The sequence below is a fragment of the Microtus ochrogaster genome, chromosome 15 (assembly GCF_000317375.1).
Source record: "Microtus ochrogaster isolate Prairie Vole_2 chromosome 15, MicOch1.0, whole genome shotgun sequence".
Classification (NCBI taxonomy): domain Eukaryota; kingdom Metazoa; phylum Chordata; class Mammalia; order Rodentia; family Cricetidae; genus Microtus; species Microtus ochrogaster.
This window is the reverse complement of record NC_022017.1, coordinates 24,994,283-25,009,251: the sequence shown is the minus strand read 5'-3', so window position 1 is coordinate 25,009,251 and position 14,969 is coordinate 24,994,283. Positions and strand designations below refer to the sequence as shown.

The 14,969-nt window shown below is 52.5% G+C and overlaps 1 protein-coding gene across 1 annotated transcript in view; it reads right to left on the bottom strand.

Annotated features, from left to right (window-relative positions):
• Positions 1–5,096, bottom strand: part of Cerk (ceramide kinase) — a 43,088-nt gene extending 37,992 nt beyond the window's left edge. Inside the window, exon 1 of the mRNA XM_005354387.3 lies at positions 4,408–5,096. Coding sequence (XP_005354444.1) covers positions 4,408–4,549 — 142 coding nt within the window. The 5' untranslated portion in view covers positions 4,550–5,096. The remainder of the gene's footprint in view (positions 1–4,407) is intronic.
• Positions 5,097–14,969: the final 9,873 nt, after the last annotated feature.

Here is a 14,969-nt window from a genome sequence, read left to right as displayed (position 1 = left end):
ATTAGTTAATTAATTAAATGAAAAATAAAACCAGTAAAGAGAGATGGGAGCCCTCAGGTGCAGAGTTGAGCTGTGTGTGATTGTGTTTCTATGAACCACTTGCAGAGTGAAAGCCATCCCTTGGAGACAGCTGGGCAGAGATCTACCTCAGAACAGCACAGGGGGAGGGAGAGGTCCTGGGCTGCGGCTCCTGTGCCCTATCTTGGCTGTGTTTACACAGGTGCAGAGTTATCAAAACACGTCAAACTGTGCCCTTAAAATATGAGGATTTTATTGCAGGAGAGGCAGATCTCGGTGAAGCTGCTCTTTTAGAAAATACCCTTGTTTCACAACAGCGAGATAATATGGAAAAGAGGCTGCAGTTATTTACCTCGCTCCCCCCCACCCCCCCGTCTCGTGCATATTTGCTTACGCAATCACAAGGAGCATTAAGTGCTTTGTATGTGTGATACTAATTTTTCTGCTTTCTAGATTTTTAAAAAGATTTATTTTTTTCTTTCAAAATTATGTCTGTGTGTGGGAGAGTCAGTGCAGCTGAGTCCAGGCGCCCGCTGAAGCTAGAAGCACTGGATCCCGCTGGTGCTGTAGTTACAGGTGCTTGGGAGCTACCTAGATGTGGGGTCTAGGAATCAAACTCAGGTGCCCTGCAAGAGCAGTACACGCTCCTAACTACTGAGCCGTGTCTCCAGTCCCTGCTTTCAAGGTTTTACTAAATCAGCACTTTTTTTTTTTTTTTTTTTTTGCAAGGGGGAGCTGGTGACCCATCCGAGGGCCTGGTATCTGCTAGGCAAGCACTCCACAGTCCCATGACTTATTTTTGTAAGCTTGCCCATGATGGTGGTGATGAGGATGTAGGCAAAGACTTGCCCATGAACTCACTGCCAGCTTTGCAGCACCCAAGTGGAGGCTGGTAGAGGCTGGTAGGAGATAAGGGAGGTTTTCCCCGCAAAGGGGGACCCTAGGCAGCGGTCCCAGTGTAGTGGTCCCAATGTCACCCCTGAGCTCTCAGCACACACAGACACACAGCCTCTACAAACGCAGACTTGACAGTGTGCCTTACTGCATCCCGTGGGGGAGGGGAAGCCCAGACATCACTCCAGGCTGCCTCAAGTTCAACTAGCGACCCACTTAGAGAAGCCCCCCCCCCTCCCGCCATTTCCTGTTTTTAGTCTGCCCCACTTCCGCTCAGGCTGCGGTCTGGAGAAGCGCTTGCTGGCTCAGCTTCCTCCCCGTGCGATCTCCCCCTCCCTAGATTGAGTCCTTATCTCTGTTGCTGGGCACTTGGCAGCGCGCTGCGTGACACCCGCCCCATAAAGAGTGTGTGCCTGGGTTCAGAGGCTGCTCCTGCTGTGCGCCAGGTACCCAGGGAACAATCTTCCAGTTCTCTTGTCTAAAACAGGAGAGAATGAAGGAATAAATGAAAACGCTCAGCAGGGTGCACGGCATCCCTGAGGGCTATCCTGGAGTTCCGGGGCTGCCAGCCTCTCGCGGGTCCTACAATCTGTTTTTGCACAATCTTTTGCCCACGGTTCCCAGCCCTGGCAATTCAGGTGTGTCCAGACACACCTGGGGGAGTGGCAGGTTGGAAGTGCCACTGGCTAACTGAATTAAATGTGCCATGACCTGCTCATAGCCCTGCTCTCCTGACTCCACAGGCTTCAAGCTCACCTTACTCTGTAAAGTAGGCCTAATTCTTTGGGGGGTTAAAAACGGGAAGGGGAGGTGTTGAGAGGAGGCATCTTGGCTCTCCCCCCTCTTGCTCCTAAACTTGAGTTTGCCAACTTGTTTATATATTCACATAGAGGTGGAGAGTACCAGGGAAGGGGAAGTGAGCAGGGTACTTTCTGGGGCAGGCTACCAACTGGTCCCTCAAAGCTAGTCCTAGAGAGGACGGGGCTGCTGAGCTGCTTTCAGAAGGCTCTAGATGAGCCTACACAAAAGTCGCCACACACTTCACAGGGATGACGCAATAATAACTCCACAGAGCTGGCCAGCTGGGGAAGCCACCTGCCAGCAAAAACAAAGTCGGCTAAAAGTAGCTGCTGCCAGCAAACCAAACCTAGAATGTGGGCACCAAAAACCACAAGTGTGCCAACGTTGACAACAGGCAATGGAGGATGTCCCACCCCACAGCTCATGGAGGGAGGCGGGCCCTGTCGGTGCCTTGTGCTTTCGTGGCCTCCCAGGCCCAAAAGAGACAGGGCTGTCTTGTGGAATTGAGTTTGCTCAGCTTCAAGTCCCAGCTGGGCCAGTAGAACTCCTCCATCTCGGAGCCCATTTGGTATGCATGGCACAGAACAGGGGCCAGCAGCTCCCACACACCGAGCACGCAATGCAACAGCATTCTTATCTGAGCCTAGACTCTAGGCCCCGGAGGGTTCCCTGGAATTCAGGACAGTGGTAAAGTCAGAGAACAAGAAAGAAGTGGCTCTGAGAGGCAGCGCCAGGGACACATAGGAAGACTTCAGGGTAAGCATGTCCCAGGCACTGGGCCACACAGAAAGGGACTCAGAAGACAATACTTCTTTGATCCCAAGGCCAGAAGCCAGGTTAGTCACCAGTTTGAGGTCACCTTAGCCCTACCTACCTTCAGCTAAGTCTGCAGAGCCTTGCGGCGCAACATCAGAGTACTTAGAGCCTCAGCTACCCACAGGATACCAAAAAGCCATTCTGGGTTGAACGAGTGAATGAATGATTGACACTCCAAACTCAGACTGTCCAGCGGGGAGGCCTGACTCCCACTACTCCCACTCTCAACGATTTATTAATAGAAAAATTCATGCTTCTCCCACAGGTACCTTTGCAAAGTGACAGGCAATTCCCCTATACTTAACCCTGTCTACCTCCTCCAACTCCACCTAGACTGGGTCCACTGCTCTTCCACTCTGCTCTGTCTCTCTCTCCTCTCTTTTTCCTCCCAAAAGAGATCACCAAGTCTTTGTAAAAAGTTAAGCTGGATCCCACCTTACAGGGGTTCCCTTTACCCCCATAACAAAGGCCCGTGCTCACCTCAGCCTGCCAGGCCGCAGGAGTCCTAGTCCCTATTCTTCAGAGGTCCCCCTCCCCCCATCCACCTTGACCCTGACACACCCAAGTCTTAAGGTTCTTCCTGCCTCCTTCAGCCCCCCTCCCCCACCATGGTACATCAGCACTCAGTCTCTCCAGGTTTCTCTGGGCAAATGCCACCATATAAGTGAGGCCTGCTCAACCCACCCTGTAGCGGTCAGAGACTATCCTCAAGACCTAATCTCAGAGGCTCTTCTCAGGATCCAAGTCCATCAGACGCATTTGTCCCCATGTGTCCCTCTGTGCCTCCTTAAACGGAAAATGCCCCCTCCCCATTGCACCAGAGACTTCATGTGTGCTGAGCCCAGGCCTTATAAGATCCCTAGGCCCATCCTTAGTAAGCAGGGCACACAAGAAAGCTTGCAGGGCACGTTTGCTGTTTGTTGGTAGAGCCTGCGTTTCGCAAACCCCAGGCTTTGGATTCGATCGTCCCCAGCAAAGAAAAAGGGGAGAAAGAAAATAAACTAAAGTTGGGCTCCGTGGCACATGTCTGTGATCTCAGTCTGAGGCTGACCTGAACCATATAAGGAAAACCAAAAACAAACAAAAAGCAATGGATGAATGAAACTGAATACAGCCACAAGTCCACCCCTGGGTGCCCCCACCCCTGGTGCCCACACACAATCTTTTGTAATCCTCCATTTAAGGCGGACTGAATGACATCTTTATAAACCTCTGCCAGTCCCCAGGCCACCAAACAGACCTGCAACAAAGTCTGGAGAGAGAGGTTCCAGTGTCCTTGTACCACCATCTCAGCCACTGCGGGTGAGTTGCATCTTTTTCATGTTTACCTAAGCTACTCTCCTATCAGTCCCGAGGGCCTCTGAGCAGGGTGCATACCCCAACAGAAAGTCAGAGTCCCTTGCTCAACTATCTAATCAAAGGAAGTCCCTATCAGGGCGCCTCTGGGCTTCTCCTGTACTTAGGTTCACTGTATTAGAGGAAGGGGGGTAAGACACTAGTCCTGTCCAGGTGTGACTGAGCATCCCGAACGACAGCACCAGCAACAGACTTCCCCTGGGATCCCGCGGATGCGCTGGAGTTTGCGGACGCCCGCTCTTCCCCTCCCCCTCCAGCACCTCCAGAGGCTTTGTCATCCCAGTTCCTGGAATGTCTGGGCCCTCAGCGCCGGACGGTTCCCCGCCAGCGGCCACCGCGGAATCCTCAGACCGCTCGGCACCAGGGCCCTGCACCTCGGGCCCCCCGCGCTTAGGGTGCCCTGGCCGCCTCTCCCCGTGCCCCAGGTCTCCTCCTCCCTCCCATATCCACTCAACCCCGGCCTTCCCGAATCGCTCCGGGGATGCAGCGCCGGCCCCACCAGCCCCCGACTGCCACACTCACCAGCATCTGGCGCGGAGGGCTCGGTCCCCGGGCTCCGCCACCAGCGTAGCAGCGCCCGCGCGGGCTCCAGGCTGACTGCGCAGCGCTCCTGCTTCACCCACAGCACCGACTGCAGAGGCTCCGCCGCCCCCATCGCGCCCATCGCCGCCGGCGCGGCCTCGTCCGCCGGGCGCGGGGCGCGCGGACGCCGGGGGGCGCGGGACCGTTAGCGGCCCCTGCAGTCAGCCCGGCGGTGTCGCGGGGAGGCGGCGCTGCGTCACCCGGTACGCAGAGAGGACGGCGGGGACCCGGGGCGGGGTGTGGGGACCCGGGAGGAGGCGACCAGGGTGAGGACGCGAGACGCTGGACTTGAGAACAGAGAAGGAACAGGAGCCTAAGTTGGGAGTAGACGAGGGCGAAGAAGAAACGTGAGGGGTCAGAGGAGGGGACTGGGTGTGGGGAGGGCGGTCGAAGCGGCCGGGTGCGCTGAAAGTCGCGAGGCTGTGGCTCTCGCTGCTCCTGGGCGCTGCTGGGTCTGTACGCGCGACGGGCGGGGGAGGGCTGTATTGACAGGCGGAGTCCCCAGCAGCGCAGAATTACTGTCCAGGAGGTCGTTTGCTGGCGGTGGGAGGCCTTGGAATTGCCGACGTGCGCCCACGAGCGATGTGACCTTGGGCATCAGTCTCTTTTTAGGTCCTGGTCTCCTGGCGGCTGGGAAGAGTCCTGCAGGCTGGCCCCAGCAGGCAAGGGAAGGCGAGAGGACAAGGAGTAAGAGGACTGCCTTCCAAGGGCGTGGAAGCTGAATCTGTGGATGGATGTGGGTCAACAGCCACCAGAGAGACAGGGGATGGAGTCTTTGTGTCAGTCACCTGACTCTTCCCTCCCTAACAGGCCCAAGGAACCTGAGTTGCTATTCTTGATGCAGCTTAACATGGGACAAGCTGCCTTGGGGAGGTTCTTCCTGGACTCCTCCTTTCCCCCAGCTAAAGGGTCCCAAGGTACAGCAGGGCAGTATTCAGCACTGCCCTCAATGCTTGTCCACCCCAGTCTGTGAAAATTCCATTGGCATATGGGCTTGTCCTTTACTGTCTCCAGTGTCTAAAATAGTCCCTACACATAATGTTATTAATCAAATATTGATTACATGATGGCATCTATTCACATGTGACCAATGAAGAGTCTGCTTAGATGATCCAAGAGTGCAGAGCTCTGACGTGACAAAGCCAAGCCTCACTACAGGGTCAGCCTTCAAGAAGACTGCAGAGCCACCTTCCTCCCCCTCAGGTCACCTGCTGCTGCAGACTAAAGCAGAGCTAGCCAAGTCCACTTTGCCTCGCTGCTGTGCCTGGTACCAGGTGGCTAAGGTACGGGGCTGATGTTGTCAGTGCCCTGTGTCCATCTGCAGGGCAGTAACAGCTATGAATCACTCGCTTCCTGAAAGCCCAGCCCAGTTCTAGGCTCCAGGACAGCCCAGCAGTGTTGCTTAGGCCCAGGCAGAATCCTAGCCCCACCCTCGAGCAAGCTGGGCCTGATCAAGCTCAGTGGTTGTAGCAAGGGTTGCTCCAGCTTTTTCTTTCTGCAGCTGTTGGGATGAGGCTTGGAGAATGGACAGGAAACTTCTTCAGAAACCTAGTGTCATTGCTAGGTGGGTGATGCCACCACTGTCACAAGTAAGGGAAGGCCAGGGCAGCAGAGGCTAAGGACTCTAGAATACTGGCTTCTCTGTTGGGGGCCTCTTCTTCTGGACTTCCTGACCCTTCTTCACATTTAATCATTCAGTGGTTTATTTATTTTTGATGTTACTGTTTTTTTTTTTTTTTAAGAGACAGGATTTCTCTGTGTAACAGCCATGGCTGTCCTGGAACTTACTCTGTAGACCAGACTGGCCTCAAACTCACAGAGATCCGCCTTCCTCTGCCTCCCCAGTGCTGAGATTAAAGGTGTGCACCACCGTGCCCGGAAAATCATTCAGTGTTTTATAAATGTCCACACTGACTCCAGAATTCTGTAGCCAGACAGAGTCCCCGAGAGGACTTAACCTCACCCTAGCCCTGTTGGAGCTCCTTCCAGGAAGATACAGCCACGCGGACCACAAAGAGCTAGAGAACCTAAAGAGAGTTCCCTTTGTGGACTTACAGCCCACTAGTGAGACTCTGGGTTCTCCAGTGGCTGCTGTGGGCTGAAGTGTACCTGCCCCCCGTTCAAATTCTGAAGCTCCGCGTTTGCGTGCCATAGATAATGACTTATTTGGAGACAGGACCTTTAAAGAAGTGATTAAAAAATGAGGTTTTTAGGGGATGGGACAATAGCTTAGCCTGTGGACAGAGGGCTGCACTTAGCCTCCAGCCACATACACCCACATATGTGCACTTACATACATATGAACACATGTACAAACAAGTTAAACCATTAGGGTGGGTTTAATCCAGTTTGAGTGGTGTGCTTAGTCCAGGGGAGATTTGAACCCAGATGCCAGGGCTGTGTACACAGAACACGAACTATTAAAAGTACTAGAGGAATGGCCATCTGCAGGCCTCAGGAGATATCAGATATCAAGAGTTGGAACCTTGGTCTTGGCCTTCCAGCCCCTGTGACCCAGAATCAGGAAGCAGTGGCAGGTATTGAAACCTGGTGGTTCTGTAGTGGCCCTGGCCAACTAGTTTATTACACTGCCAGCCTGGGTAACTGCAGGTCCAGGACTGGCTGGGGAGCCTCTGACTGGGGGAGGGCAGCCTAAACAGGGCTGTGTTCTGGGAAGACACACTTTGTGCAGCTGAGACAACTGTATAAATGGGCTCCGACCCTCCAGGCTGTGGGCTATAATGAGCGCAGCCCTGGGGGTGGAAGGAAGGAGGCTGCTCTGTCCAGAGCAGCTGTTAGGACCCTGTTGCCTGTGAATTCCCTGGGGCTCATCAGTTGTTGGATGTGAGAGCAGCTGACAGAGCAGCTGACAGAGGCTTGGAAACACCCACACAGGCTGGCTCAGCCCTGGGCCTCTACACTGGGATACACAGCCAGGTCCCCTGTTGGCTTCCCAAGCTTCCTGGCTGCCCTCTTCCCTGACTGATAATATCCTTCCTTTGCTGGGCCCTGATCCAAACACCTTCTTTTTGTCTATTTGGGAGGTTCTTACCCACCCATCTTACCCACAGCCACCTCGTCACAGAACTTTGTCTATGCCTGGCTCGCCATAGCCAGTGATGCCCCAGCCTATTGCTGGGCTGGTGCGTGCACAGCTGGCTTCAGGTTTAGAGGGGTCCTGGGTAACTAGGAAGACAAGAGACAAAGGCTCAGCCCAAGGAGCCTGGAACTCTCCTGAGCCAGACACTTCCTGCCCCGAGGCCCCTGTCATAAGAGCAGTCTACAATTGGAAACATTCAGCTTTTGACCTGATCCGTTGGGTCGTGTAAATCTGGGCATCGGACCAGCTGTGGCCAGCACCCTCTCGTGGGTGTTCTCTCTCACACATGGGCTGCCCGGCTCCTGAGGTCCTGTTCAGTTCCACACATTGCCTCCAAACATGAGTGTCCCTCCTACTGGGTCACCGCAGAAGGAATCTTCTGAATCTTCCGCCACCTGTAGCACCTTCCAGTTTAGTCCTTTCTGGGCTCTGAGCCCCTCCCTTCCCAGGAGCCCCTGCTCTTGTTTACACTGGGGCCTGACTGCTTATCTTCCTGAGCTTCCTCCCTGATGAAGTCAGCTGCAGGACTAATTGACGTCAGAGACAGGAACACTGCTGGGCGGGGCCAGAGGATCTGGCAGGTGCTACCCGCAGGCTGCCGGGAATGCTGCCCTCTATCCTCCACCCTCGAGAAGAGCCTGTCAAGCCTTACCTGTCAACGTGGACTGCCTGGAAGGCACTCGGAGGCCCAGTGTTTGAGAGGCAGGCTCACGATTCACAAAATGCACAACTCTAACCTGCCCTCGGGACCCAGACAAAGACTGGAAACACCCATTATCTATTCCATTCTACAGATAGGCAACGGAGGCTCAGGAAACCAAACTGACCCACTCAAGTTCACCAGAGAGCAGTTAAGTGGGCAGGCACTTTAGGTTCTCCCGACCCCAACACCTCAAAGCTGAAATAAGAAGTTAGGAAGTGGCATAAGCCGAGGTCAGTGGACAATGCTTGCTCCTTGGGCACCTCACTGGAAAAGCCAGTCCACCTTTAAGGGCAGGTAGGACAGGAATATTCTGGCAGAAGTGTTCTCTACCATATTTAAAAAAAAAAAAAATCAAGACTTGAGCTGAAGAGCAGGTGGTGGCCCTCAGTGTGGCAGATCCAGGTAAATCTGAACTAGAAAGGCTTTGGGGTAGATCTGGCCAGAATAATCCTGAACTGGAGACTGAGATCGGGGCTGCTTACTCCTCTGGACAGCTGGGGAGCATCTTGCCTAAGATAGGGGGTGGTGGGCTCAGAGACCAGACTTTGGTTTGCTTTGAGTCTGAAAGTTCCCAAGGCCTGTAGGGGTGGCCAGTCCTGGGCAGGGACAGGAACTGGATACTCTGCTTACCTGGAGCTCATGTGATTCCCCAAGGGTGACAGGCCCCTAGGCAAGGAGACAGCTTTGTGAGCTTAAGGGCTGAGCCTGGGATTATAAAGCAAGAAAGAGAACGAGGAAGGAACACAGCTGCAAGATTCAGAGCCTGGCTTCAACTGCCAAAGGTCTGTTGACCACTGTCTGCCTTCCTTTCCAGATGTGAGGCTGCCCGGGATGCCAGGCCCTCCCTGCATTCCTTTACCATATGGGCAGCTGCCCAGGATGCAAGCCCCCAAGGAAGGAGGCTTGCTCTGTGGTAGCCTCTCTTGGGACAAACACCACTTCTTGAGAAGTGAACTGCAGACAGTTCAGGTGGGAGAGAGAGTCCCCTCCCTGTTTATCTCTGCTGCTGGAGGAAAGATAGACAGCCTTGTGGACCCACAACTTCTGGTCATGTCAGGGGGAGGGGACTGACAAAGGGGGCTGGCAGAAAACATTCAGGGAGGGAACAGAATCTGTGCCTCCCTCTCCCAGGCTTCAGTAAGGGATACAATGTAGCCTTGAGTTGATCCAGAGAGTAAGAGCTGCCGCAATGATCAGCTTTAGGAGTTGAGTGAAAATCACCGGCCAAAGTGCCCATCCATTGGCCACTGTGATCCTCCACGAGCCAACTGAGTGGCCTTGACACATTGGGAGTTGCCTGGGTAGCCTCAAACTGTTGGGGACCCTGATCTGAAGGGAGAGGGGGAGGACCCAAAGGTCATTGCTATACCTTGGTTGGTGCTCAGAGGGGCAGGGAGACCTTCTTCAGTCTGTGTTTGTTTGGCTTGTCTTTTCAAGAGATGGCACAAGGGGAAACTGCCTTCAGACAAACCCAGAGCCTTTTCAGAGAGATAACACAAGCCATGTTCAGGCAACAAGCTTTGTCACATGGAGTGTAAAGTATTGGGTCTAACCCAAAATCAAAACCAAAAAAATTTTTAAATTTTAAAAAGAAAAGAAAAAGATCAGTAGAAAGTGCCACTGGACTCAGCACTCATGGATGACAAAGAGGATATTGTGGACCCCAAGAAAAGCCACACTAAAAACACTGCTGGCCAGGAAGATGGGGGGACAAACTCTACCACCCTTGGCTGTCTGCCAGAAAACTGGGAGGTGGGGCAATGAGGAAACCTGAATTCAGAGGAAGGTGAGAATAATGCTGACCAAGTGAGATCACACACACAAGCGCGCGCACACACACACACACACACACACGAGAATAATGCTGACCGAGTGAGATCACACAGACACACACACACACACACACGCACACACACACACACATGAGAATAATGCTGACCAAGTGAGATCACACACACACGCACACACACACCATGCACGCACGCGCACACACACACACACACACACACACACACACACACACACACTGCAGCTTCAGGAGTCAGTTTTCTTCTATCATGTGGATCATGGGGATCAAGCTCGGGTCATCAGGTGTGGCACTTTTGCCTGCTGAACTGCTTTGCTGGTCCAGTAACCTTTTTTTTTTCTCTTCCCCAAGCCACTTCCCTATTAGTCTTCCTCCCAGGGCTGTCACTTCTGACGTCCTCCATCAGCCCATGTCACTCAGCTCTGTGTAGGCCAGGCACTGTGGCTTCTGCAGAGAGCAGAGATCTGCCTGTCAAAAGGTGACAGGGCTGTGAAGCTCCAATCACGTGTTCCTAGTTAGGGACAAGGACCTTGTGACTAGCTTGGCTCAGCTTTCGAGAGAAGACAGAAAAACCACACTTTTATGAGTGACTCTAAAATAGCAATGGATTTGGTTCTAAAGTGGAAAATTTTGCGGCATGGGCTGGGACATCCGGAGAGCAGTTTGTGACCGCTGGATTAGCACCATAGAGTTAAGCTAGGCTTAAAAGGTCATTAGCCAGTGGCTGAGATGGATGAGCACACGATAGTAAATGTGTGTAAGATGTGTGTAAAGGCTCAGACAGGAAGCGCACAGAAGCCCGAGGGAAATGCTGCTGGCACCATGTGGAAGACATATGAGATGCAGACAAGGGGACTGTAGAGCATGTACTGGGCTCCTTCCACATCCGGGAGTCAGCAGGGAAAACCTCTTACGGCAGCCTCCAAATCCAAGGTACCCAGCTCACCCTGGAGACATAGGCCCCATGGGGGAGCTGCAGCCTGGTGCCATTGGCAGGTGGGTCATCAGGGATTAGGAAGGTATCAGGGTCAGAGGGACATACAGAAGAGCCCCATCTTGCAGCCCACTTCTGTTTTGGTTGCCAATTGAATCAACTATGACTCGTGTTCCTGGTAATCCACTCAGTGAAGGCTCACAGTGGTCAACACTTCCATCAGGGAAGAAAAAGCTTCATTTCCCAAAAAGGACCCCTGTACCTCAAAACTGCCACTCTACCCTCTGCCCTGTGCCTGTGGTGGGGACTTCTGTCTGGCCTCACCTGTTCTAGATTTTTCATAAAGTAGAATCTGATTCTATTCTTCCTCCAATACCATACTGAGATCAGAATGAGCCTTGCACACATTAGGCAAATGTTTTACCCCAGGGTTACACTTCCGGTCCCATTAAGCGACCTTTTGCCTGACTCCTTCCATTTAGGATGCCAGTGTACTGATGCCACAAAATGCTGAGGCCGAGAAATTTCATTCCTTCACTTGGAGTCTCACATTGTAAACCGGACTGACTCATTAGCTAGGCTCCGATTCACAGCAAACCTCCTGCTTCAGCCTCCTCAGTGCTGGCGTGTGCCACCACGCCCGGCTGAGACCTAATGGTTTGTGAACAGCAGGAATCCATCATCTCGCAATCTGGAGTCCAGTTAGTCAAAAGTCAGAGTGTTGGCAGGTTCAGCATCCAGTGAAGGACTTTTCCCTCAGACAGGGCAGGGGGTCAGAAGGGCTCAGGGGGTGAATGTTTTGTCCTCATGTGGGGAAGGAACAGGGGAGCAGAGAAGCCCTAAGCCAGTTCCCTCCAGCTCTCAGGGCCACCCATTCACTCACAAGGGACATCCACTTACAACTGTCACAACTTCTTCCTCAACGTGCCTGTTTCCACGCCACTGCACAGGGGACTTGGTTTCAGCATCGAATGTCATGTTTTCAAGGCCCACTCACATTTTCTGTCTGTCTCCACTTCACCCTTCTGGCTGAAAAGTGTTCTATCGTGGCTGTGCTGTGTTTGCGCATTCATCAACTGGTGGACGGTCTGGTTGTTTACAATCTTTGGCTGTGGGAAGGAGGCTGCCCTGGACATTCAGGGATGAATTTTTGCGGGAAGGGGTCTCAGTCTCGTGGGTAGATACACCGGAGAAGTGGGATTGTTTTGTCTCCTGACTCTCTGTGTTTGTCTGTTTGAGGAAGCATCAGACGGTTTTCCAATACAACCTCACTGCCTTGTTGGGCACAAGGCTTCCAGCCTTTAGATGTCTGCACTGTTGTTTATGGGTCCCTGTTGGCTGTGCCTTCCACTGACCCTTCTTCAAGGCTAATTAACTGATTAGAACTCCAGTGATTGTGGGCAGGTTGGAATGTTACAGGTTCATCTTTAGCCCTCTAAACAGCCATTCCTTGCCCACATCTGGGTTGAACCTAATGTTCTAAGACTAACAGATAAAAGCCTTTTGGAACATGTTGACCTGGCAGATGTCTAGCTTCCACCGACTCCAAAGTGAAGACGCTATCAGGCAGTGTCTGAACCCATAGCCGAGATTCCTCTGCTTTGTGGCAACCGTCTCTCTGATGTCTCCACCTGCGTATTTGGAAAGCACCTTGATATATGACTCTTCACCCTGTGACTGTAAAACCTTCATGAATCTACTTCATACAGGAACGTGGAGCTGGGAGCAGCCTAAGCCTGTGTTCCTGGGCCATGGTTACTCAAATTTAGCTTTGGAATCATCTCTCTCCTATCCCTTTTAAGGAGAGAGGTGTTTTTGCATTGACATATCCTAATTGGTGTAAATTGCCTCCCTGTGAGGTTTGCTTGGCTTATCAGTGAGAAAAACGGATCTAAACTGTGCCACTTACACATTTTGTCTCTCCTTTGAGCTCCTGTTTATCTATCCTCTTCCCCAGGTCCAACAGCTGCCTCTCTGTCATGCTCCCCCCCCCACCCCCATTTGATTCTCAGCACTGGGAAAAGCAAAATAAAAACAGGTGGTTTCTGCTTCAACTACAGATTGGTGTCCAATCAGGGCAGTGGTAATGGATATAGATGGATATGGATCCAGGGTGATGTGTGCAGTGAGTGATTGACAAGGTGTGGGCAATAAGGGTCTGGGTCACACCCCTGCTTGGTTTCATGTCTGGGTGGGCAGGTACCTGCCATTGTGAGACAGGAAGTGTTCCAAGGAGCCAATGGGGCTGTGTGTCTGGGCCAGAGGTCTTATTGAGACTGCTTAGTGTACATGTGACAGCTCTGATGTCTAGGACAGTCCTGATGTCTACCTACTGTGCCCACTTCATTACAATTGCCACTCCAGGCTCTCAGAAGCAGCTGTGCGGGTGACTAGGTGCCTTGCCATCCATCGCATGTAAGGACAAGTGGCAGAAGAGAGGATCCTGGAGGGACACTATGGCCCCAGTAGGACAGCAAGGAGGATAGTGGGGGGGCGTGGGTGATGTGGGATTCCCCTCTGTATGCTGTGAATACCATTGGTTAATAAAGAAACTGTCTTGGGCCTGCACAGGGAATAGAAGTAGGCTGGGAGAAAACTAAACTGAATGCTTGGAGAAGGAAGGCCGAGTCAGGAGAAGACATGTTTCCCTGCCGGAGACAGACGCTGGAACTGTACCCAGTAAGCCACAGCCTCGTGGCAATACACAGATTAATAGAAATGGGTTAAATTAATATGTAAGGATTAGCCAATAAGTTAATATCTAGCTAGAGCTAATGGGCCAAGCAGTGTTTTAAATAATACAGTTTCTGTGTGATTATTTTGGGGCTGAGCAGCCAGGAACAAACAAGCAGCCCTCTTACAACAAAGTGGCACCCACGTGGCCAACTAAAATCCACTTAAAACCTGAGAGGGCTTTTTCAGCTGTGTGTGTGTTAGTGATGAGAATCTGTGCTCATCCCCAAAAGCCTCAGCTTTTCTGCTTATAAAATGGCGGCCAGCTCACTGATCCAAGTGAGCAAAGATTCTAATTCAAACCCAGGCTCTGGCTGGCCGTGGCTGAGTACCCTTACTGGGTGTGGCAGGGCTGTCCGCAGCACTGAGGAATGCTTCCACTCACGAGATGCCAGTAGTGACTCCCAGAATGAAAGGATAAAAAATCCCAGACGTTGCCAAGTGCACCCCCAAAGAACCTTGCTTCCGTGCTCTGTAAAGATGGTCACTAGAAACCACCATGTAGGATGCCATGCTGCTGCCCAGTGTGGCCAATACAAAGCATTTGATAAAGCGTAGAGCTCACTAGATGAACCCTTAAACGGAGAGCCCAGGGTTTAGGGCACAGAGGAGGCATTTGTGGGTCATGCAATCATGATTTCCTGAGCCCGGTGCTGGGGATAGTAGAAAGGCCTCAGATTTGACTGCCAGATTGAGCCAACAGTTTTGGACACTTGCAAGTCCCTTTAACTACCTGGGGTGGGGTGGGGTAGGGTAGGGGCAGGTGGGGTGGGGCAGGCTTGCTGATACTGAAAGGAGGAGCTACCAAAGGACCAAGAGGCTAGTCTGTTTAGGGGCCTTAAGAGTGAACTTGTAAGATGTCAGGAGTTCTGACTGGGGAGAGCCACACAAGGACAGTTTGGACTGGCTTGGGAGGCCATTCCTCTTGCCTTGCTGGGACAACCCTGGCTTCCTCACTTCAAATCCTACATCCAATACTTAGGAAACTTTTCTGCAGTGGCTCCTGCTATTCGGATTCCAGGTTCCACGTTCTCCCTGGGAGATGACGCCTGCCTGCTGGTCCAGCTGCCCCTAGTCTCCTCATCAGCCTCCTTTCAGGCACACCAGGCTGGTGGCCTCATTTAGGCACTGAGCAGAAATAGAACAGCAGCCCTAATTAGCTCAGCAGCAGGACTTGCAAATGGGCCACAGCCTCCGATGTTCCAGGATGGGGAAAATTCCACTC